The sequence below is a fragment of the Onychostruthus taczanowskii genome, unplaced genomic scaffold (genome assembly GCF_017590055.1).
Source record: "Onychostruthus taczanowskii isolate IOZ18803 unplaced genomic scaffold, ASM1759005v1 scaffold50, whole genome shotgun sequence".
NCBI lineage: Eukaryota > Metazoa > Chordata > Aves > Passeriformes > Passeridae > Onychostruthus > Onychostruthus taczanowskii.
Window position 1 is genome coordinate 4,209,214 of NW_024502569.1, and position 25,760 is coordinate 4,234,973.

General features: G+C 38.7%; 1 protein-coding gene across 1 annotated transcript in view; it reads left to right on the forward strand.

The window, feature by feature from the left end:
* The window catches only part of ATP8A2 (ATPase phospholipid transporting 8A2), a 303,180-nt gene that overhangs the window by 75,672 nt on the left and 201,748 nt on the right, over positions 1-25,760 (forward strand). The window contains exons 18-24 of the mRNA XM_041416052.1: positions 582-664; positions 2,279-2,328; positions 4,435-4,504; positions 6,187-6,271; positions 7,524-7,663; positions 10,916-11,054; positions 17,395-17,459. Coding sequence (XP_041271986.1) covers positions 582-664; positions 2,279-2,328; positions 4,435-4,504; positions 6,187-6,271; positions 7,524-7,663; positions 10,916-11,054; positions 17,395-17,459 — 632 coding nt within the window. The remainder of the gene's footprint in view (positions 1-581; positions 665-2,278; positions 2,329-4,434; positions 4,505-6,186; positions 6,272-7,523; positions 7,664-10,915; positions 11,055-17,394; positions 17,460-25,760) is intronic.

Sequence of the window (25,760 nt, forward strand, 5' to 3'; positions counted from 1 at the left end):
AATTAGGCACTAAATCCACCTATATGATGGTTGTGCTTAATGATGCTTGCTCCTTAAGGAGGCTCTGTAATTATCTACAGGAGGCACAGGTGTTGGCTCTGATTGCAGCTCTGTTATTTGAGCTCTTAATAACACTGCCCAGTTCAGTCTCTGGAAAACAGTACTGTATTTCTATAGTAGCTGAACTTAGTGCCTTCCCAGCAGAAAATGGATCAAACACATACTGTAGGAATTTAAAATAACTGAGCTTTGATCTTGCTTTCAGAACAGGTATTTCACCTTTTCCATTTGGAAAAGTATGGCACCCCCACAAGAATAGAGTTCAATGCTTCAGTAGCTACAGGATATCTTACACAGATTAAGTACTAGGTTTGTGTAGTTGATATTGCATGGCCTTTGTAGAACTAAAAGGTTGAATTTTTTGTGGAGGGATGTGCAGAACTATTCTTAACATTCCTATGGATGGGAGCGCATAGAAAAGGGGATTCTGTTGTGGCAATCTGCCATATTGAATTATGGGTTTTGGAGGCCTCTTTAACATACCAGGTTAAGTTCAAGCTTTTTGTGTTTTGTTTTGGCAGATGAAGGAGCGTTAGTGAAAGGAGCAAAAAAACTTGGTTATGTCTTCACAGGACGAACTCCCCACTCTGTTATCATTGATGCGGTAAGTGGTGGATGTGCACGGCACAGGCTGCCAAGCTCTTGCAGAGCATACAAGTGTCCTCTCTGGTCCCTGTGAGGGCCCTTTTCCGAGGCCTTTAGGATCCTGCATGCAAAGGGCTTATGTACACTGAGAAAAGTGGTCTTAATCTATTTGAAGATGCCTAGTCCTTTGCCCCTCTATGAGGCATGGGCGATCGGAAGTTGCAGCCTTACATGGGAAATGAAAGCAGCTGTGCCTGAAAAACATTTCCTTTGTCCAGGAAGCACAGATGGGAACATTCACATTAGAAGGAAATTAATGTGTATGGGAGGTTTTCTGACTGTTATGTTTAATGGTTGCTGTTCTCCTAAATATTTCATTTCTTCTGAGTAATATCTGCAGTAGAAGATGTATCTGCTTGACAAACTGTGTACACAGGGGTGCATAGTTACTGGATTGCAGTTGGCACAGGCAGCCTCAGACTCATGGGGCTACATTCAGACTCAAGTTACAGTCTAAGCTAAAGTGGCTCCAGATTTACACAGGTGCAGTTAGTAGAGCGCTTATTAAGAATAATGAATATTTTTTGTCTTTCCTCTCAGGTATGTTCCCTTTCAAATTTCTTGGTACACTGCCAAGCTAAGCACTTGAAACATCTTCTAGGACTTGTCACAAACTTTTTACAAATTCACAAACTACTTCTTAGTTGAAGGGGAAGAGCTTAGGATGAGCAGTGTCATCTAGAGCCATCTAAATGCTTCTCTCCTCTGCAGGACCAGCCAGGCCTACCTGGCCTAGTTGTATACTCATAATGCCAATCTGGGGGCATTGTTAATCTATAGCCAGCAATAAAAGCTGTCATGCCTAGAGATTCCTGTCTCTCCTGATGGCCTGCATTAGTGGCAGCGCATAGAAAATGGTTTGGAGGTGCTTTTTAATCTTGTGGATCTTGCTGAATCGATATGTGCCTTAGGCATGTCTATACTGCAATTAGATTTTACTGCTGCGCTTTATTTAACTGCATGCTACAAATATCACTGGAGTTCTATGACTCTTAACTCCTACTGCTCCCTCTGTGCGTTATACAGCAGGTATGGCAGGTGTTTCAAAATCTTTGTCCTGCTTTGGGTTGTTCCTGCTTAGCCCCAGCAGAGAGTTGCTGGTGATAACAGGAATTTCTCCTCAGTTAATTTTTTTTTTTGGCCACGAAAAATATAATTCATATTTTTGTGAATTAAAATAAAAGAAATACTAAGGGAGGTCAGTCAGAGTTATTGCAATACTAAACCTGGAAGTCATGCTTATTTTAACTTGGAAAAATGCCTGCAGCCTGTAATATGTCGCTTAGTTGGTGGATGTTGAGAACTAAATATGCAGCTTAGCTTTGAGAGCATGCCTAATCAAAAAGGACATTAACTCCTTGTAATGGTGTAGCAGTAGTGAATGAAGGATGCCCCAATACGGGATGTTGAATTATAGGGCTCTGCATCCTTTAGCCAGCGGAGGGAGCCGTTGCCACAATTATTTACACTGGGATGTGTGACAAAGGCACCTGAGCTCAGCTCGGGTGTTTCCACATGTAAGAATATAATGTAGATTGTGCTTAGAATAGTACACTCTTGTTTTCTTTTGTAGCTGGGGAAGGAGAAAACCTTTGAAATTCTTAATGTCCTGGAGTTTTCCAGGTAAGTTTTCCTCTAATATGTGAAATTCAGTGTAATAAGAAAACTCTTCGTATAAAAAATGTTATTTAGAATAAAATGTTACAGCTGATACAGTAGAAAAGCAGAACTTAATTTTTTGTCCTACCCCTTCATCTTATTTCTGATGTACTATGAAATAGTTACAAACTGGTGGTTGTTGGCATGCCATCATTAAACTTTTTCCTGCCACTGCTGCTCTAGTCATTTATTGAGAAGTTGCTGGCCTGGAAGCATCTTGCTGTGACTCATAGAAATGCTGATTTGTCCCTTGTCTACTTCAAGAACATACTTTGAGATCACACTTTTATAGTGCTTCTGCAAATTACTTTTTGAGTAGATGGAAACTGCACCTGGAAGTGCCTCTTCTTAAGACCCATTCCAGCTGTGAAAATATAAACATTGCAAGCACTCCTAATTTGTCAGACTCATTAGGATGGGCATTGCTTGGGTAGCAAGAAGCTTTGTTGAATCAGGCCCCTAAATGAGTGGAAACAAGTAGGTGCTTTCTTTTTGTCAGTCGATAAAGTTATGCCAGTTTGGATGGTCTAGTCAGTATTATTTCTTTTCCTGTTGTTTATTTTCTACTCTTGCTGGGGATTAAAATCTTGAAGTCTTGTTGTCTGCTGTCTTTGAGTTGGCTGGTTGTGCTCTAAAGGACTGTGTAAAACTAAAGGTAGGGATGATTTGGGTGGTAGCTTTTCTTGTGTCCTGACCTGCTTTGAAGACTATTCCTGAGTATTTCCCTCTTTCCAGTCAGAATGTAGCTATTTAAGCTACTTGTGGGAAGTATCTGAAAAGGCACTGGAAGACTCTCGGAGGGTTTGTGACAAGTTGACCAGCACCCTGGTGTCTGTAGACAGGACTAGCCACAGCTTGCATGCAGCAGAAAGAAAGCTGTCTTAGTTCTCCTCTGTGTAGCACTTTCCCTCCTAGCCACTGAGGGAGTTCTGTAATTAGTTTTTGAAAAGCACACAGAATTTTCCCAGTGTCATTAGGATGTTGCAGAAATTCTGAGCACAGGTAACTACTGTCCTTCCAACCTCTCTTCAGAAAGCCTCAGAAAGGATTTGTTTTATCTGATGATATGTGCCAAGAGTTTACTTTAGTACACATGGTTCTTGAGCTCTGAACAGTGACTACATTTCTCAAAGCAACCTCAAGAGGAGAAGGAAGTCTGCTCTACACTCTGTTTGTACACATTGGCAAAAACATCATGAGTAAGGAGGATGCTTCCAGGTTGGTCCTTTTGCTGAGGAAAAGATTTGTATGAAACCATACATTCTTAGGGCTCCCTTAATGAGAGTTGATTTGTTTGCGTTTGCCTCTTAGAAGCTGTGGTTTTTTTCCAGGGGCTCTTTTCAAGGAGAGCTTGATAAGTAAAACATCAAAAATTCTTTAAAATACTATCGTTGCCTGCCTTCCTTTGTTAAATGTTGGTGTACACTATTCTACTGTCTGCATTTTTTAAAAAAATATATGCTGAACTTGACTGTCCTGTCCTTGCTCAGGGAGTCTGACTTCCTTCTACTTAGTTCCAAATGTGTGGGTCTGATTGGACCAATATAAAGAATTGACAGAGGACAAGAACTGATCTACACCATGATTGTTTTCTATGATGTTTTTGCTTTCTTTTAAGTTAGTAAGTTAAATAACTGCTCTTGTAAGTGGATGTTGTTTCAATGTCTGTTATGCCTGTACTAAAGATGTAATCAGCCTTAATGATTCCATTTCTAGAGTCCCCAAAGCAATTTTGCTTGAGGAATAAGGAAAAATTGCCACAGAATAATGAGAATAAATGTGAATCCCCTTCTTTCAAGATGATGTTATACCATCTTGCTCTTTTTCAAATTCTTGCTTGCATATGGGTGTAAGTCTGGAGAGCTTGCCAATGGGAGACATAGGGTTGAAGCTGGAAATAGGCTATTTAATATATCTCCTTGTGGTCAAGGGTTGTGGGATCTTAAGTTACTGCTGCTATATCCCATTTAATCTCAGATGCACAAAACACATCTGAGAAAATTCCTGGCTAGAACAGGAATTAGTCTTTACCACGTTGACTAATGAAAGCAAATATTTTTATTTCAATAGCAACAGGAAGAGAATGTCAGTGATTGTTCGAACCCCAGCAGGACAGCTACGTCTCTACTGCAAAGGGGCTGTAAGTAATTATGCTGCTTAATGGAGAACACTGCCAGTTATTGTTTCAACAGCTGTGGCTGATGCTGACATTTCATGTCTCATGCATAATACCTGTTGGCTTTCTGTTTAGGGCCAAATGATTTAAGAGAGCTGTCATTCCTGCTCTGACTCCTTTTGCAGGCTGGAAGACTGCTAGACTTTCTATTGCCCAGTTGAAATCTTGAAACTAATAGGAGCAGTCCCCTTACTGCAAAGCCAGGGCTTCACCCAGCTGTGCAGCAGAAGTTCAGGAGCTGGAGTAAATGCTGTTGTCTGAATTTATAACACTAAAATTTGTTCTCTAGTGGTTGGCTCTTGATCTGGCTTTCCTGCATCTCTGCACCTGCTGTTATTTGTCATCATGACTTGCACCATGTTGTTCTTCTGTCTTCACTGACAAGAGCAATAACTTAGCACAGTACAAAGGCCCCAAAACTAGCATTGTCCACAGTCAGAGTGGTTCTAATTTCACTGGAAAACTATGGAGCTGGCTTTTTGCAACAGGGAAAAACTTTCTGACCTCTGTGAGGATCTGGTTTGCTTGAATTTGTCATGACGTATAGGTCAGTGTTCACTGCTCTGTTGCTTCCATTTACCTCCCCTGATTTGATAAAGATGTGCTGGCTTCATTCTGGTGTGGTAGAAGTGAATGAAGCCTGCTGCCATTGTGTGGTAGTTCACAGTCCTATGCCTAGTAGGACCACACTGACTTGAAACTTGCTTCTTCATGCCATGCCTGAGTTCACACCATTCTTTGGAGTGTGCCACTGAAAGGGATGGAGAACAGGAGAGTTTGTGGTGCAAATTCTTGCTGTTTTCCATGTGAACAGACCTAGATGTACTAATGTGCTGCATCTGCCACTCATGTGAACTGTAAGTTAACTGACTATTCTGCATTATCTCTTCCACATTCTGGTAGTCATCCTCTGTCTTGTTGCTTCCATAATAATTAGGTTTGTATGCGTGTTTCTAATCAGCTCTAGATGTAGTCTGCTTACTTAGCTTAAGAGCAGATATCTGAGTAGGGTTTCTGTTTTACATGCATTTTTACAACTTGTCCTGGTAGTTACAAATAAAATTCAGAGACTCTAGATATGTAGGTGATGCTATATTTTGATTTCAGCTGTTAACGGGGCCTTGTCAATTGTCCTTTGATTTACTGTTAAAGAAAGCTGCTGCAGGAAAAAGGTTTATCTGAGAGGATGTTGTGGTAGAACATGATCAGTGTTTCTGCCTTGTTTTTCTAACATCAATAGGAATCTTTTCTGGAAAAGATTGTAGGAAACTCTACTGCACGGGATTGCTATATATACGCCGAATAAGATCAGACATTTATGTTGTCTGAAAGTCAATATATTGGCTTAGTAATTTACAGAGAAGTGTTCTGTACTGCCCAGTAATGAGGACCTCTTTATGGAAAGAGGGGAGGAGGGCAGAGTGTGCTTCTCTCCCCATTATTTGTAGTGGATGCAGTATCTCTGCCACTGGGTACAATCCAGATTAATTACTCAAATCAGTCTCTAAACCCCAAATATATTATAAATACAGTTTTGTTTTTGATATTAGCAAGTCTATTCAGGTTGCTTCTCTTGAGCTTGTAAATACACAAATGGCAAATTCATAGGTAGACTTACTCTGTTGTAATGAATTTGGTTTTAATAGGATAATGTAATTTTTGAGAGGCTTTCGAAAGATTCCCAGTATATGGAACAAACACTGTGCCATCTTGAGTACTTCGCAACGGAAGGTAAGAGAAACAGCATGCCATGAGAATTCAGTTCATTAAATTATTTGCAGCATCTTCTGCATTGTCTAAGCTCTGTGTTGTCAACTAAGATCATTGTGAAGATAAATTAAGATGGGGTGTGTTATGAGGAAATTAACAACTATAGGTTGACTTCAGCTGTAAAGAGTTTTTTGTCCAACTTCTGTGTGATTTCAGTAGCAAAGTGGAATTTGAAAGGAAAAGACAGTGTTCTGTGTGTCCACGATGAAGGGAAAGGACATTAATTGTATTGCTCAGAATAACTCAATTACATTGGAGTTGGAGGTGTTTTTACCAGGGTAAAAGTTGGATACCAGCATCTTTTTACGAAGAGAGTGATAACTTGAATGTGCTGGGAAGCCTGATAGACTGAGACATCAAAGATGATCTGAAATAGTCTGTAAGGCCTTTGACTGATGTGACACCTCTGTTTGCTGTGAAGCTGGCTGGCTTTGTTCCCTCTTCTGTGACAGCACAGGATACCTGAGTTATAGTAAAGCCATGAACCAGTATTTTTCTTCCAAAATGTGGAAATACCAAGCATAGGATACCTGAGTTATAGTGAAGCCATGAACCAGTATTTTTCTTCCAAAATCTGAAAATACCAGTCATCTTTTTAAATTTTTTTTTTTTGCAGACTCCGAAAAGTTCCCAGTACTGGTACTTTGGTATTTTATGGCACACACTCCTCTTTGATTGATTTGTGATAGAAGAAGAAATCATTACTTCTCTATGTTAATTTTTGTCAGTGGTCTAATAAATTGGTTTTCATACTTCATGGGCCCTGTTCATTATATTGTGCATGTGTAACTCCCATTGTTCGTGTGAGTTACCATGTACACTAAAGAAGAACACAGTCTTGCTAAAAGGAAGCACAGGCTGTGCAGGATGTTTGACTAAGTAATATCACCAATCACAGTATGTAGCCTGTTCTTTAATAAAATGTTTTTAAAATATGTGAAAGGCAAGCTTGCTTTCATACTTAATAAAAAGTTTTTGTCCAATACTTCTTGATCTCACCCATATTAGGAGCTAAAATGAACCACATTTGTGGTTTACATTTGTGGAAATCCAAGTGCTTAAAAAAAGGTACAGGGAGATTTTTTAACAGTGTGTGTTAGAAGCTTTTGTTGTTCCAGCTTGAGGGTTAGAATTTAGCTTTCATAACATATGAATGAATTGATGATATTCAGTGTAATTTTACTGTGGGTAATGGCTGTCTTCTGTTTTGTAGGTCTGAGGACGTTGTGCATTGCTTATGCTGATCTGTCAGAGAAGTCTTACAGAGAGTGGTTGAATGTCTACAATGAATCCAGTACGGTTCTGAAAGACAGAACTCAGAAGCTGGAGGAGTGCTATGAGATTATTGAAAAGGTAAAGCATACTTTCTTGATGATCAGATGCAGATTCCCTTACATGTGTATTTTCCAATGGAATTTGGGCTTTATACAATGAAATAAACTGTTAATTTCATAGATGAGAAACTGGAAGGGTTATTAGACGGTAACCTGTTCACTCCACAGTTTAAATCAGTAAATCTGAGATGAATTTACAGATAAAAAAATAATTTCTACTTGAAACCCCTTTTCTCACATTTTTTTTAATCTTCCTGTTTTGTGTAAGGTTGTTGTAACTTGATAAAGCTAATATGTGGAAATTGTTGTGTTGCTCCAAGTTCCCATGTACTAGGGTATGAAGAGATGTGTTCCTTTTCATACAGCAGTCAAATTCAAGGTTTTTGAATGCTGTTGTAGGCACAATGTAGGGCTCACCAAAACCTGTAGGGACATGGGCTAAAAAAAGGATGAAAACCTGCTCTCCATGCAAATTGCAGAGCTCTTAATTTTAGAAGGGGAAGGTAGGTATCAGAGAACATATTTGAAACGCTAATCACAGTGAACGAAATGTTCAAATGCCAACGCTAGGGGCCAGTGTTTCTCTGAGCCTTGTTGTTCTTGCTGCTTTCCAAGTGCTGGTATTTGCACTCCTCACCTGCACAGGTTCATGCTCTTCCCTCTTGCCCCAGGTATTTAATTTTATTTAGTAGTTTCTTTAAAACATGTTTTGAATTTCAATAGTTTTTAAAATTAATATTAAAATACTGCTTAGGTTGTGGAACACTGTTGTTTGTTTAAGTTAGTTGGGGCGAATTGTAGAATTATGGAATGGCCTGGTTTGGAAGGGACCGTGAAAATCATTGAGTTCCAATCCTCCTGCCATGGCCAGGGATACCTTCCACTAGGCCAGGTTGATAGCGCTCCATCTAACCTGGCCTTGAATATTTCCAGGGATGGAGCATCCACAAAGAGGTTGAGACTAGGATAGGAGCTAACTTTCAGGATGTAAGAGAACCTCCAGCAACTCTCTCAGTAAGAGCTGAAGATTGAATATTCCTTTTCAAAGTAATGCCTGAAATGGTCTTTTGTTGTTTTTTGTCAGTAACTGTATGGTTATCTCATCCTTGGTTCTGTAGGTTTGGGTAGCTCCTTTCAGCTTTCTGCTTCTTTCTGTGCTCTCATACTCTTCTGTTTTCACTGAGGTGAAAAACGAACATGGCTTTTGCTGTACTTTAAAATGTGTTCTCAAGCTTTAGGTAATTTTTGGTCATCTACTTTCTGCCTTTTTCACAATTTAGCATCTTGTTTAAGAAAAAAGGAACCCATGAGTGGGTTGTAGAATTGGAGTTAGGAATTATCCACTGTATGCCTTCCTGTTAATGTTTGCTTGCTGGTCATGCCAAGAAACAGGCCTTAGAGGTAAACTGGCGTTTGGCTGTTACACAAAATATAATGTATTTTTACAGGCTGGGTTTTTTTGTTCTAAGGGCTCAAATGAGACCAAGAGAACTATTTTTTCAGTCTGAGTGCTGAGATTGCTTGATCACAGTACAGGTGCAGATGTGGAGACAAACTTGAACTGACTTCCTTCTGCAGCCATATGCTGGCTCAGAGGGCTTCAGTGGGTCCAGTGGTAGCTCAGCCATGCTGATCCCCGTGCTATTATGTGTAACTTCTTAACAAGTGATTTTGGGAAAAAAGAAAATCTCTAATTGTGCACTTGGATATTATGTTTGTAACCTTCAAATGTTGCTAGCATCGACAGTGCTGGTAAGTCATTGAGAGGCTGTAGAGTACTAAAGCTTAGTGACTTGCATGAGTCAATTCTGCCACCTTTGCCAGCTGAATCTCTCATAGCAAAAATGAAACTCTGTCAAGACCTGTAACTAATGCCAGCTTACACACTGTGTGGATAGCCATTTGCCCTTCTGTTCTTTAGGTGTGCTTAGATTAATACAAGTGGGAGCTGCTTTTAATGCCCTCTCCATGTAATCATGGAAAGGTTTGGGTTGGAAGGGGCCTTTCAAGATCATATCCTTTTACCCTGGCACCCAACCACGGGTGGGGACACCTTTTACTAGACCATGATACCCAAATCTCAGTCCAGCCTGGCCTGGAACACTTCCAGAGATGGGTCCACCACTTCTTTGGGCAAAACTATTTCAGTGTTTCACCACTCTCATCATTAAAGCATCTCTTCTTTATGCCTGGACTAAAGAAGTCAGTTTAAAACCATCACCCTTTGTCCTGCCACTGCTGGCCTTGGTAAACAGTTTTTATTAATTTTTCCTATAAGCTCACTTTTTATATAGAAAGGTCATGGTAAGATCATGCTGAAACCTCATCATTCCCAGGCTGAGCAATAGCAGCATATAATCCTTCTGTTCATTTGTCTTCATTTCTGTTGAATAATTTTAGTCCCTGCAAAGAATAGAATATGCTACCTTTTTCTGTGCAATTTCTGAAATGATATAGTATACCTAAATTTATTTCAATTTGTTTTAAGTTGAACATCTTTGCATATGTAAGGAATCATTAAAATGCTTTTAGAGGTAAAATCTGAGAAGACTGTACTTTTTGACAAGGTTAATTTCTTAGCTATTTTTTGCCTGTCTTTTTTTTTTTTTTTTTACTGTAATGTAGCCAAATCTCCTCAAGCAATTGCTTTAGAATTGCCTGAGAATACAGCTAACTCTGTAGTAATAAATTTACTGTATGAGATATGTGTTTCTGGCGGACATCTGTATGTTGATTAGAGATACTCAGATTGATTAATGTTCATACCACTTGTATTACACAAATGTAATGATTAGATCCATAAATAGTTGCAATAATTTTTGCTTTGAGTGATTGTATCCAGTCTGTATGTACATTTTATAGGCGGAAATAAGTTTAAATGATGTGATGCCAAATAATTTTTGTTTTGTGAGCTTAAATATATAAACTGACTACTCATCATGTTGCTATGGTGATTAGTGAATGATCCAGTATATATGTTCATCTATAGGCTAACTTTGGACTTTTATAACTTCAATCAATTATTCTTGAAATGTTGCCATCTTTCTGATCAAAAACACTCTGTTCTATTCTGTGCCTCTTGAAATGTGAATTGTATGCAGAGGAAGTAGAATAGCCACGCTACGAACTTATTGTGATGTATATTGCTTGTCAAAGTATTAGTAGTGAGATGCAACATGATGTCTTAATTCCTTTTTTGATTATATTCCAAACAGAGATTTATCTTAAAAGAACTTGAGGGTGTGTTTTCTTTTTTTTTTTTTTCCTCCAGGATTTGCTGCTTCTTGGAGCTACAGCCATTGAAGACCGTCTGCAAGCAGGTGTTCCAGAAACAATAGCCACACTAATAAAGGCAGAAATTAAGATATGGATTCTGACAGGTGACAAACAGGAAACAGCTCTCAATATAGGTATCCATCATTCTGGTTACTCTGAATTTGTCCGGTATGTAGCAGGTCACATGCAAGCTGTGCTGAGTGGGTTTTCAAAATAGAATTTGGCCTGCTACTTATAGAATGCTACTTATAGAATGATTCCTTGGCAGCAGGGCACAGCATTGGAGAAGGGATTTTGTAGTGAAGTCTTCACTGTGTGTGTCAGGCTATATTATTTTTTTTTTTAATTATTGTTGTTTTAAGGCAGAAGGGACCCATCTGCTCTTGGTTAGGTGCAGTTCTAATTGAATGAATTATATGTAACTCTGTTTTCTGATGGTAACTCTACCAGGAGAACTCTACCAGACTAATGTTTCAGAAATGGTTTTAGAGCTTTTTTTTTGTTTTCTTACTGACTGCCTTTGAATTGAGTTTGGGATACAATGGGAAATATGATAATGCAAAGCATGTATTGTTTACAGCATCTTCCAAACCATGTCTGTGAACATAGATGGATTATTCAAGCTTAAGTAACTGGCCCTGCTGTCCCCTTACAGCACATCTATTAGTATACAGTGAAGACTTGGTAAACGGACATATCCTGATGTAGGCACATCCCTTGTCATGCCACACTTCCCAAATGTCCCATCTTTGGCGATAAAATGCCATGATGCTCTTGTGTTCTTTTTGATCATTTTTCTCCCTATCATTTGTAAGTCTGCCCAGAGAGGGGAAGAGACAGAGTTGCACTCTTGTGATCTGACATCTCACCTAAGAAAGTTCAGTTATAGATCATTTTACTTCTCCCAGGAATAGCCTGAAATACACCCAGAGCTTTCTGTGTGCAGTTCTAAATGTAAAATTGGTCACATTGTTCATGTAATTAGGGAATCTTAAAGTCAATATGAGCTCAGAAAGACTGAATAAATAGCTCCTTTAAAAGAGGGCAACATATGCTGTTAGGGTCCCACAACTGCATTTAGATTTGCAGATTAGTCTGTTTAGATATACAGGTGTAGGTTAAGTGGAACTTTTAACTACATAGGTTGCTTTCTCAAACTCATTCAAGATTCTCTGTCAATGATGCTGTGTAAATGAACTTAAATTATTTTCAGGAAAGTTTTGGGCATTTGCGCTTTTTTTGTTTTTGTCTGGTTTGTTTTGTGTTTTTTTAAACTTTTTTCTGTTTTGATTGACTCAGCGAAATTTGATGATGCAATCTGCTTGACTGACTAGAATTTTTGTGTGCTTCAAATTAAATTTCATATCTCTTTGTATGTTGAAGGTGGTACCAAGAGGTGGAATTACTTGCTGAACTGATACAGCTGTAATAGAAATATAGTGGATGGCCTAGGTAGACAGTTTGTTTAAAGGGTAGTTATCTGGTTTGAATCACAATCTGCAGATTTTCCTTTCTTTACAAGCAGTAGATAACTTCAGAAGGGAAACACCATCTTTTGACTAATTAAAAAAATGTAGCTACACATTTTGATCTAAGTACCTGAAATAAGTTGATATGTTAACCAACAGCAGCTATGTGAACACCAGTAAATGAGCTTATTCTGAAGACTGTGAAGGAGACTTCCAGCTTTCTCTAAAACTGTTGGTTTGTTGTTTCTTTTATTATAGCAACTTGAGAAGAATAATAATCTCACTTGAAACTTCTAAATTATCCCTTAGTTTAAGGTACAGTTTGGTAGTAAAACTCTAACTTAATTAGCTCCATGTTCAAGTTGGCTTGAAAGTATAAACATGTGGCACTCTTCCAGTTTTTGTGTGTAATCCAATAAAACTGTAATAAACCTTCAACTTAAAACCCAATCCACGTGTCCACTATATGTTTCAGGTATAAATATGCTATCTGGGGAGTAAAAAGTGTTTTCACTTTCTCATTGTGTTTGGAGGTTATGCTTACTGACTCTTACTTGCTGTGTGGAGGTGCATGTGTATTGAGGGATATTTCAGCTCTTGGCAGCTCTGTCAAGGAGCTGGAGTGCTTGGTTCTTCCAGCTTCCTTTTTGATTCTTTGGTTTTCAGAATTTGCATATGTCTTTGTCTCTGGATTGAGTTCTTGACTTCTTTGCCGAGTAATGGTTGAGCTTCTGTGGGGTGGCTGTATGCCTTTCATTCAGCCAGGTGCTAGTCAGTAGTTCTGCAAGTGAGGAGAGTGTTCATGATAAGCTTTAATACTGATCACTCATTTGAACTCTAGCTCTTGAAAATGGGACTTCCAGGTACAGAAGCATCTTTAGGCGTGACCTGCAAACAACTGTAGAAGGCTTAATTGTGTTCTTGCAACTTCATCCTTTTCTTCAAACAGTCTACAGATTCTGTGTCATCTTTGCCTTTCAGTGAGACAAAAACACCCATAAGAGATTTCTATTTGCTACCATCCTGGTGCTCACCACATTGACAGAACACCAGAACTGCTGTATTTCTAGCCAATAACTTCCCTAGGAAGAGATGTTTTCTGGGAATAGGAGTATAGTGTTAACTCTATTGTGTCTCTCCCTGAAACCATGAATCAGTCCCTATAGTTGAGCTGACTGCTCTTGCCTAGGGTGTGCATTAATAGCTGCCTGCAAGCACTGCCTTACAGTTGTTTGGGTTTGAGGTTGAAAAGGACCTTTTGAAAATACAGTCCTCCTGCTCCCTCCCTGACAGGGACGTCTTTCATAATCAGGTTGCTTAAAGCTCCATCCAGCCTGGCCTTGAACACTTCCAGGGATGGAGCATCCATAACTTCTCTGGGCAACCCGTTCCAGTCTTGCTACCCCCATCATAATAAATGTCTTCCTTATGTCCAGTCTAAACCTACCCTCTTCCAGTTTGAAATGACTGGCCCTTGGCCTGACACTACAGGCCTTTGTAAAAAGTCTTTATGAGTCGTTGTAATTCTCTTTTGAATTACAAGAGAGATAATTTTTTCTCTCTCCAGAATCTTTTCTCCCAGTTAAACAACCTCAACTCTCAGCTTGTTTTCATAGGAAAGATGTTACAGCCTTATCATTGCTTTTGTGGCCCTCTTCTGTACTCACTCTAACAGGTTCATGTCTGTCTTGTGCTGGGGGCCCCTTGGTTGGATATGATATTCCAGGTGGAGTCATTCAACTTTTCATCACTTAGGTGCTTTCTCAGTAGGGCTGTTTTCAGTCTCTTCTTCCCCTACTCTGTCCTGATGGATATTTATAGTTGTTGCAGTACAGGTGCAGGACCTTGCACTTGGCCCTGTGGAACTTGATTAGATTTTCACACGCCTACTCCTCAAGTGGATTGAAGTCCCTCTGGCTGGCATCACTTCTCTCTAGTGTTATTTAGGTGCACCACTCAGCTTCATGTTTTCTCAAAGCTTGCTGAGGGTGGGCTTGATCCCTGTCTGTCCCTGGTGTACATAGCAAAGGACTAGTCTCAGGACTGGCCTGAGAGCCACTACTCATTGACTGTAACTCTCTGGATGCAGGCATCCAGCTGATTCCTTACCCAGCGGATTCCTTACCCATCTAACAGTACATCCATCAGACCCCTATCTTTCCAGCTCAGGGATAAGGACACTTCTTGGTGAGCTGTGCTTTGTTTCAGTTCAGGAGACAAGCTGTGCCAGCACATTTGCCTGTATTGCTATGCAAAGTTTGAACAGGGCATTTGTGCCCTCTCTAAACACAGAGGATAATGATTCTTCCCTCAGATGATGGATTCTGTATGCCTGCAGTATGAGCGTGCCTGTGGGCTATGATCTTGAACTCTGGTTCAAGTAATCTTTCTCCCAGGACACTTAAAGGAAAATAAGTCCCAGAAGTACCTGATTCATCTGCTTCATGGACTTTTAGTCAGACTTTTAAATTAAAGTGCTAGATATCAACTTACAGGTGTGGGTTGACATTTTATACCTGGCTTTGAACCAGCAGTTGATCTTACTTTACTCAGAAGCATTGACAAAAATACTTATCTTAGAGTGCATTTTTGCTTGCCATGTTGGCATTGCCAGTAATAACTATTACAAAACTATTATGAAACTTTAGAAATTTCTAGTAATACTTTCAAGTTACTACTTGTAGTCCTACAGTTGCCAGCTACTTTGCTTTATAGTAGTGCTAGATTTTAACATCATCTTAGTCCTGAAATTGTACGTAATGTATAGATCCCCTATAAACCCTTGTTAGGGTTGGCTTACATTCTCCTATTCCAGTCTTGATCTTTCTGTTTAATGTGATGGCAAGATGCAAATAGCTTCAGTTGCAGGATAAGTTCTTCTAAGTCCATGATTTCCAGGATGCACAGCAGAGCAACTGTTTTCCACAACATTTTTTTTCCCTTCCAGCTTGTTTTCCACAGCATTTTTTTTTCTTCCAGCTTGACTTCTAGAATGGCATCTTGCTCATTTTGGAAGAGGTAAAGTGAAGCAGTGAGCAGTGGTTTAGAAATTACAGGCCACTATTGCAGCTGCTGTTCTAATCAAATGCTATTAGAAAATCCTTTTGAATTAGTTATGCTGAATTTGTAACAGCCTACTGCACAAGACTGCTTTAGCCTAGGGAAAGAATAACCCTGTTGTGAAGGAGAGTACTTAAATTTGTAATATTATTTTTTCTCAATAAAAATAAGGAAGTATTTTTTAGCCTGAAACTAACTTGTAAAAATGGCAAACTGACTTGAGGAAAAAGTCAGTGTTTTTCCTGTAACTGTTGGAGGTTTTCTATTACAATCTAAGATTTCATTGCAGGCAGAATCAGAGGCTGTCTGCAAGCTTCCATGTTGTAGGCTGCACATCATTAGAATATATTTTATCCTTTTCCCAACAGGTGTGAGTTCAGTGTTGACTGTGTTGTTCTCTGAAGCAGAAATTAAACCTAGGCTTGTTAACATGTATTAGTAAGGTTGCACTTGATATTCATAGTCCACACAGTTGTGAAAATGAAGGAGAAACTGAGCTTCTGCAGGTAATCAGACCTGCTGCCTGAGAGTGTCTGGCTATGATACAAGCATGTCTTCCTCAAAGGAAGAAGAGGGATTTACTTTCTTTACAGAAGTCACTCACACATGCAGACATGTTAACCCTAGATTATACCTACAAAACTAGCCCAATTATAAAAACTCTGTAGCCTGAGGAAATTATTTCCATTGCAATTGATGACCCAGTATGGCCTTTCTAAGGAACCAAGAATCCCACAGATGATTTCATGCCTCAGTTGTTCTCTTGCTGTTGTAAGATATGGAAAGAGGCACTTCATCCTTTTATGGTGACTGTGGTGTTCCGCTTTTGAATCTGTCAGTTGTGCAGTGGTTCTTTACTGGGACATTACTCTTTACTGCAAAACTCTTCAGTCTCCATTTAAGAAAAGTAAGAGGCTTCCCAAGACTCCATTTTATTTGATAGCAATTTTTAAACTGCTGCACTTCATTTTAATTAAAAAAAAAAAACAGAAATAAAAAATACTTGTATTGAATTTCCTTTTCCCATGTAGCATAGGTGAGCAATAAAAGGTGTGTGCTTCAAATAAATTAATTCTCTGCTATTTTGTGAAGCTGACATTACTGTGCCAATCCCAAGTGAACTTGTATGAGCTTTTAGGATAATGTAGTGGGGTCAGTCAGATGCAAGTTTGCATTTGTCTCTTGTTGTTAATATGAGCAGAATTAACCTGTTTATTTTGTGAATGATTAAACTTTTATAAAAATAAAAGGTTTTCTTCTCTCTTGAGAGTTTTTGTTTTGATTTTGGTATGCTGGGAAATGTATAGAATTGCCTTCTAGGTGCTCTTGTTCTTTCATGTCTCAGTCCCACACTAAGAATAATGTAGTCCAATTACGTTGTCTCTGTAGGAGTTGGTAGGGGCTCTTTGATTGTGATTGATCTGTACTTCTTGATGAAGAAGCTCAGAACCTTCCACACTGAACACTCAGGAGTAAAAAATGCTCATGTAAGCTTAGTGTGGGCTAAGGAAACTGAGTAGTATCAACTGAAAACGTGTTTACGCTTCCAGTCATCTGGCACAGATGCAACTGTGCATTCGGATCTGTTCCTGCAATGTGCTGAAGGCAAACCTGCCTTCGTGTAGATTTTAAAAAAAAAAAATTGATGTAGAGCTATAGGCTATATTTACAGCATCCAGTTCACACAGTATTTTCTTTAATGAAAACATCTCAAGTAATGTATTTGAAAATGCAGATAGAATGCAGCCCATGTTTCTAGTAAATCTGTCATGTTGGAGGGTGTCCTATACACCAAAGTTTCCAGCAGTCTGCCTGATAGGAGTAACTGCTCGAAAAATAAATTGTCATTTGACCTATAGATGCTTATCTTAAGGTTGAACTTGAACCTTGGCCTTCCACAAAGTAAGTCCTTGTGTTTTATTGTCTTTTTTTTCCCCTCTTGCAGGGTATTCTTGCAGACTCATTTCACAGAGTATGTCTCTCATCCTGGTCAATGAAGATTCACTAGATGTAAGTAAGCAAATTCTGATGTACTTCTTGACAGATGGAGGTGTTGCTAACAAGATGGAAAGTTTTCAGGCTTTCACATTAAATCTCTCTTGCTTACCCTTAGGGGTAGCAAGACAAACAGTTCATGCTAAAACACAGTTGTATTGTGTAAAGTGTACTCCAGAAGCCTTTTGTCATAAACTCTGCAAATCAAACCGAAATGAGCAACTTCTTAGATGCATGGGTTTGATTTTGCTGCAAACTGGAAAAATCTGCAGCATGCCATCAGGAATACAGTTAAGTTTTAAGGTGTAGGTATAGGAGCAATGTTTGAAGAAAACTTGGTTGTTTTTTTTTCCTGTCTTCAGTATTGGATGGAACGCCTCTAAGCACACCTGCATTATGAGCTTGTAGCTTTTGAGATCTAAAATCAAAAATGTTCTGCAAATGGTTGCCATGCTCTGCATATATATGCCAAAATTAAATAGAAAAATCATGTATTTGTACATGAATCTTCCCAGGAGGTATCTTTCCATCTTGTGTGTTTCAATGTCCATATCAGTATCGGATATCACTTCAATATCTGATTTCTATTAGAGGTTTTTGTAGGACAGATGAAAGTAATGGACAGCATCTGACATTTGCATTTAGAATTAGCAATTGGGATTGGGTGGGAGATGCAAAGTCTCTATCTGGAGTATCAGAGGAGTTACTGGATATGTGCAAATCTAGTTCAAGAGGGTAGTACTACTGTGCCAAAATTATCACCAGCTAAGTGTTATTTTCCAGTTGCCTCGAAGTGGTTCCAATAACTTTGTGTGTAGAAAACTTTGATTACAGAATCCAGCTATAAACAATACTGGAAATTTGTCAGTAAATATAAAAACTAGTGGAAGCTTTCCAAAGATGAAGGAAAGGCCTGTGTGAACTTGATCAAGTTCAACAAGGCCAAGTGCAAGGTGCTAAACTTTTGTTGGGGCAGTCTCAAGCACAAGTCCAGGCTGGGAGGAGAATGGATTGGGAGCAGCCTGGAGTAAAAAGACTTGGGGCTGTTTGGACAAAAAGCTCCGTATGACCCAGCAATGTGCACTCACAGCTAAGAAAGCCAAAGGCATCCTGGGCTGCATCCAAAGAATCACAGCTAGCAGGTTGAGGGAGACGGTTCTCCCCCTCTACTCTGCTCTCATGAGACCTGACCTGGAGTGTTGTGTTTAGCTTTGGGGCTCCCAGCACAAGAAACACATGGACCTCTTGGAGTGAGTCCAGAGGAGGGCCACTAAGTTGACCAGAGGTCTGAAGCACCTCTGCTAAGAAGACAGGTGGAGAGATTTGGGGCTGTTCAGCCTGGAGAAGAGAAAGCTTTGGGGGAGACCTTATAGTACCTTGCGGAGTATCCAAAGGAGACGTAGCAGGGAGCTGGAGAGGGACTGTTTACAAGGGCGTGTAGTGACAGGACAAGGGGAAATGGCCTTAAGGTGCAAGAGAGCAGGTTTAGATTAGGTGTTAGCAAGGAATTCTTTACTGTGAGGGTGGTGAGACTCTGGAACAGGTTGCCCAGAGAGGCTGTGGACTCCCTATCCCTGGAGGTGTTCAAGACTGGGCTGGATGGGGCTTTAAGCAACCTGGTCAAGTGGAAGGTGTCCCTGCCCATGGCAGGGGGTTTAAGTTAGATTATCTTTAAGGTCTATTTCAACTCTAACTTTTCTATGGTTCTATGGGAAGGAAAAAAAAAAAAAAAAAAAAAGGAAATGGAGAACCATGGCATGTTAGATGAGAAGAAAAGAAACCTGTTACCTGTCATTGATATATATAGTTACTGGCCTTTCAAGTGAAGAAAATATTATCATATCATATGATACCTCATGAATATTGAAGGTGACAGATACTTTAGCTCAGATAACCTATATTTTTCTGTAGCATGAGTACAAATTTGTGGAGCTTCTGAACTGGTACATTAGAAATGCTTTGTATTACTCTTGCTTTCCATCTAAAGTAAGTCTATGGGTTTTCTCCAAAGTACTCTTAGTGCCATTTTTAATGTAGAATTGGATTTTATATATGTTTGCATACAAAACTTATATTTTATTAATAATTGCCTCTAGTTCTTTCACTCTAAGGTGTCTTTAAGTACTTTTATTGCAAATTTTTCAGTATGGGATCTCCATAGTAATATTTATTTCGTGTTACACCTCTAACAGAAATTTTGACTTCTGTTCAACTGAGCCTAAAATCGAAGGTTCTCACACTGAAATTCTGTAGCATTATATTTAATATATTCCACCTTTGAAATCTATTAATACTAAAAATGAGTTTTTACAAGATCCAAGTTGAGCTTAGAGCTTTTAAATATTGATACGCTTCCCCCTTTGTGCAGTCCCTGTGTGACTTTTCCCTCCCACTTCTGCTCCTTGGCATGCAGCAGTAGGTGAGATGTGATCGAACAACTGTCTTTGCTTGGTTTTGAGAGATAAGTTTTTTTCTAAATCATGCACTTCAGGGGAAAAATCAATCACTTCTGTGCTCTTCAGGGAACTCCTGGGAATAGAAAAGACTAATCCCTAGCTTGATTCAGCTGAATTCTTGAAACTTAGCATAATAACCTGCAAATGTCTATCCCTTACAGACTTTACCACATGCATACATATACTCACTTGTTTTTTCTTTTCCTAATAAAGCTTCTTGAAATGAGAATATTTTGAGCATGAGATTTACTTTGAGTGTAATTCTTGGACTCAGTTTCTGTTTAATTAAATTGGAACACCATAAAGTCTTATTGTGCAGCTCTTAACTTGGAAAAATTTCTTTCATTGGCATCTTGGAGAATTTTGAGTTGTGGGAGCAGTGAGCTGGGTACCTGAAGAAGGGAAATTGGATGATGAGAGAGCCCCTGGCTGGAAAACATCTAATGAGAGAGGCGATATTACAGCCAAGGAATGTTGTGTGTGTTCCTACCCATAAAGCCTGTAAAAAGAAGAGCTGGGAGTTGTTTATCACATGGGATTGTATTTAAGAGTAGTAGAAGGACAGCATTGGATGGACCCAGTTCGAAGCTGTGGGTAGTACTTTGCTGTAAAGCAATCCTGTTGATGTAAAAGGAGCTACACTGTGAGCGTGTTCTACAGAAGTCACGTGCTAGGAGTGACAGTCCTGGGTTATACACAGATGTGTGAGTAACGGCAAATGGATGCTCCTGTGTAAGAACCCTCAATGACTGTGTCTCTTCATAAGATATGTCTAAAAGTGTAAGCAGAAGCTGGCCCTCCTTGCTTTTCCACTTGTTCAGGTATAGCATTTGCATGTTTCACTGTTGGGATGTACCTGTTTGTACCACCTTGGTGTTTCTGGTATTCTTAAAAAACAAGTGTAGTTTCACAGTGTAAGTTGTCATCCGTTGTCAGTGTCTAGACTTCCCAAATAGTTTTAGTATCTGCAGGGAAGCTTTACATACAGTTATGTTTTATATTCCAGCAGTGAAGAGTGAGGACCTGGAAAACTTGGTTATTTTGTTGTTATTTTATTTTGGCTATTCTGTAGGGTAACATTGCTGTGAAGGTTCTATAAGGAAGATCTCTTAACCTTGAGTATATTAGATTTATCCAATAACTTTATTGATCTTCATTCTTAAATGGCATGTTTCCACACTTTTTAGGAGTTAAAAAAATTAAGGAGATCTTTGACAGGCATCATTATGCATTGTGTTTAAATACTGATGCATCTGTAGATCTGATATTATCTGGGAATCATGAATCTCTTAAAAAGTAAAGCTCTGACCTGGTCACTGGACTTAGCCATATTCTAGAAATAGCAGATTTTTTTTTGGTTATTGTCTAAAACTATTTCTAATACACAGTCTGAGTTCTCAATGATTAAGGTAGAAGAACATGAGCAGAAGGCCATTAAAAATAAATTGTTTATCGGCACATTTGTCTTTGAGCAGAGTATGGTTCCAGTAGTGTCCTCTGTATTAGACTTCTCAAAGATTTGAGTGCATTATGACTTATACAGAAAGGGTTACCTTCACCTACAGAATTTCTTCAGCATATGCACCCTGTGAGTTTTTTATGTGAATCTGTGTTTCAAACTCTTGAGCACAATTACAAATTTTGAAGGTATTGCTTTTTGGGATCCTGATTCTCTTGCAGAAGAAGGGCTGTCTATGCCTTGTCAGTGATGTCATGCTGATTACTCCCAAAGAATGGGCCTAAAGATACTGTCAGCTTTGCAGACTTAAACAAAAGTTACCTAAAACTCCAAATGCTCCAAAGCATTGGTATTGTATGTGCTCCAGCTGTAGTAAAAGATAATAAAGTATGCAGGTACTGCTGGGAAGACAAGAACAAGCCTGGTACTGCTAATGCCATGTAGGTCCTTTGATGGTTACATCTTGTGTGTTGCACTAGAGAGGAGGCTGGAGCTTTTATCTTCCCTGCTATCATCTGCCCCTGTGCATTCAGACAAAGTTAATATTCTGGAAAACTGGTCAATGTGAGCAAGCTCAGTTTGAGCCAGCGATCAGCTCCCTTCAGAGGGGCTACAACAGTTCTCTGGTGCCTTGTGGCTAGTAAGTTACTCCAGTCACCACTCAGCCTGGAATTGTAATCATCTCTTCTGTCTACCACTGGGGATTTGCAAAGGAAGCTAATTAAGAAAACTAGGGAAAGAATACATTTTCTATTGTACAAAGCTTTTATTATTGCTCAAATTTCTGTTTTTCTTAGTCTAGAAGTATACATGAAGCTAATAAGTAGTTACATAAGGAACAGAGTCTAGTAATCAGATAAGTCTTCAAAAATGTTAGGTAGAAGGGTTTTAGTGTTTTTTGTTTGTTTTTGAGGAACAAATAGGATCTTTCATAACTCAGGTATTTGTTAATCTGCATAGAAAGTTAATTGTATGGATGTGGAAAATATACAGCTCTTTGTGTGAAAAGCTGCTTTGAGTGTACTATGTAGAATTATAAATGAAAGAAAATAGGTGTTACCTAGACCTGTAGGTTTAAGTACACACAAGACTGTGTAACTTAAGTTTTAGATTACCACTTTTTCAGGAAGTAATACTAATAGGTTTGAGCTGTGAGTGGTGAATGAGTTGGGCTGGTATTTTTGTTTCATCCTGCTTTTCACTTTTCAGAATTCATTAATGACTGTTCTCCCTTATCTGTGGCTCTGTTTTTTCTGTTAGTGTTTTCTGGCACTGTGATAGTTGGTTTGGATGAAGTGGGGGTACTTGGACCTGAAGGAATGCAAGGACCCTTAGGAGTGCTAGGAGAAGGTTACTAAATAACTCTTCTTTCTGTAAGTGGAAACTGGGGTGGGAAGGCTGGAGAATGCTTTTTAAAAACCCAAACACACTGTTTTCAAAGTTATTTTTCCTTTCATATTTTAAGTCATAATAGTGGTCATTTCTGACAAGAGCTGATTTTAGGCAGCTGGTATTTAGCAGATGTGGGCTAATGCCTTGTCCGTGCTATAGGACAGAATAGATCATATTACACACAAATGGAAAGGAAGAGTGTGTTCCCTGAATTCCAGTGAAAATTTGCTGTCTCGTTTGTAAGAGTTCTCGTATGTTAGAGGAAAATGACTGGAAACAAACACTGTTTCTCTTAAAATTGCTAATGATCTTCACATATGTGAAGGCTTATATCAAGAGATGATCACAGAGTATTATCCAGATCTATTTTCTGTTGTGTGCGTAACAATAGAAGCATGGCTTCAGATGGATGGTGAGGGAAGTATCTGTTGCCTTTGAAAATGGGATTCTCTGCAGCATACTGATGTGCTTATTTTTCTTAAGCACAAGAGACCATGGAAACATAAGGATGTATAATCAAGTGTTAAACTTTTTTTTAATGAGACACTACCCATGAAATGCATGTTTTTCTGATATTAAAGCATGATGGTGCATTTTTAGGGGAAAAAGATGAAGCTGGTGTCTGATGTATAGATTAGTTATGGATACTAATCCTCTTGATTGACATGGTTAATGCTGCACATCTGTAGAAAGAATTAATATTTGTCTTTTGTATTGAAGGGCAAGAACCAAATAGTCCTTTCTTCTTCAAGATACTTTTGTATCAGATCTTCTGCTTTCATTGGAGGGGTTCCTTGCTCATGCAAGTTTGTCTGGGGGTTTTAAGAATAAGCAGTCTTCCTTTCTTGGTGTGGAGCCAGCCTAAAGCAATAGGATTTATTCATCTGCAGTGTTAACTTAATGAGGATAGTAGAGAACAAACTTCTTCAGGGTGACAAGGTATCTAGTGATCATGTATTCAGAAAACAGAGTGGTCTTACTTTTGTGGTTCCCTTTACTTTGTTAAACAATTTCTTAAAGATTCTTTCTTTTTTCATAATTAGAGAATCATTCTTGCAACTGGAGCTTGATTGTTCCAAGCCTTCTCATCAGTCACATAAAGGAATACATTTCCTTCACAGGAGAATTAAGGAGAAAAAAGATGTTTTACATCTGGTTGAAGCTAGAAAATGTCCCACAGACTTTCTCTGAGTTGATTGGTTTGTCAGAAACTACAATTAAGCAGTTCTGCAGCTGTATGAATTTAATATCTGACTAAGTATGTTTTCCCTCTGCTTTTTAGCATTCTGCAAAGACTAGCACCAATCAGAGGAATCTTGTGGAAATCTCTAGGCTTTTTATATGACTTTTTTACGATGTTGTAACTTTTTTTTTTTAATGGGAGAAAGTGTAAAGGTGCATTGACTTATCTCTGGTTGTTTAACTGACATAGTGATGTTAGAGGATTAGTGTTGCTCTTTCATATTTTCTAAGTGTTTCTAATTAGCTTACCCTCTACACATCTTAAGTAGTGTTTGCAATCTCTCCTCTCCATGTGTTCAAGAAAAAACTGATTTGGATATCTTGAATTATCAGCTAATTCCCAAATCTGGAATTACCATAACCCATGTTCTAACTGGGCCTAAAAATCACAGTTCTGAAGCACTAGAATATAATGGTTTCTTGGAGAGCTTTGGGAATAAGTGTTAGTCAGAGCTGAGGTGGTTCAGGGGTCCTCATGAAGCTTCCATCATGCTGAGTTTTGGTGGTATCTATGAATGCTTGTCATGTGCTTCAGATCTTTAAGCTAACCACAGTGGATCTTTCCTCTGGTTTGAAAGATTAAGGAATTTGGTGTCTGTTGCTAATTCAAGTTCTTGTAGCTAGAGTATAGAATTCAATGAAACAAGAAGATCCACCTATTTGTAGAAAGACAAGGTATCAAATTCTGTGGTATAATTTGGGACCATTTACTTGGCTAATGGTGACCAAAGTTGTCTGGCTTCAAGAATTCTGTGTCCTTGGGGTGCAGGGAGGGGAAGGTCAGCAGAGCGAGTGCTGTTGGATACGGAGTTTAGTAGAACTCTGGGAAAATATGGATGGATAAAGCCAGTTAATGGTTAAGCGGCTTTTAAGTAAGATCTGTAGGCTGGTACAGTAATATTTGTCTGGATTATAGAATTAATATTTCACAACTTACCTGTAAATAACATAAGGAAAAGGGGGATGGGTTCACAGCTTAACTGGCTGATTTTTTGAAAACTTGTGCTTTTTTTTCCAAGTTATTAAAATTTAATTTGTCTGTCTATAGTAGTTTTAATACTGTCAGGTTCTCAAGGGATTTCTAGTTCAGTCCAGGGCTTGACAGACAAAATCTACAGTTCAATAGACAGACTTAATAGGTTTAGTAAATATTAATAAAAGAAATCTATTGTATAACTGAATCTTTAGGGAAATTACTGTGGTGGTTTAATTTTAAAAAAGAAACATAATCTTGATGATTTTGTGGACTTTTCTTACTACAATTATTTTTAGTAATTGAAGTGGGTATCATATTTATTAGATAAACTTTAATAAAAACTTCACATATATTGAGTAAACTGATAGGAAACTAAGTGTGTTTTTAAAACTCAAGGAAAAAGAGGTCTTTGAAAAGTTACTGTTCACTTCAGGGAATGGTGTTTCTTTGATTGGAAAGAGAAGCTTGCCTAGGGCTTTCTTTATATTTTTATCTTAAAAAAAAAAAGTAAAAATGCCGGAAGCTGTCATGATGAAAGTAAATCAGGTGTTGTGTCCAGCTTCTCAGTTGAGTGGATACCAGGATCTTTGCTGGGCAACAGTTAATGCCACAAAAGTGAGATTTGTTTCCAGCTCTTCCTAGAACTAGACGCAGTGAGACACGAGCAGTGCAGCAGCAGAGGTACTCTTGCTTCCTGAGCTGCCTGTGGATGTCTAGGAAATGTCTGCACCAACTGGATATGAGAATAGAACATTTAAGAGTAAGGACTAGGATCAGTCAAATTAAAATTT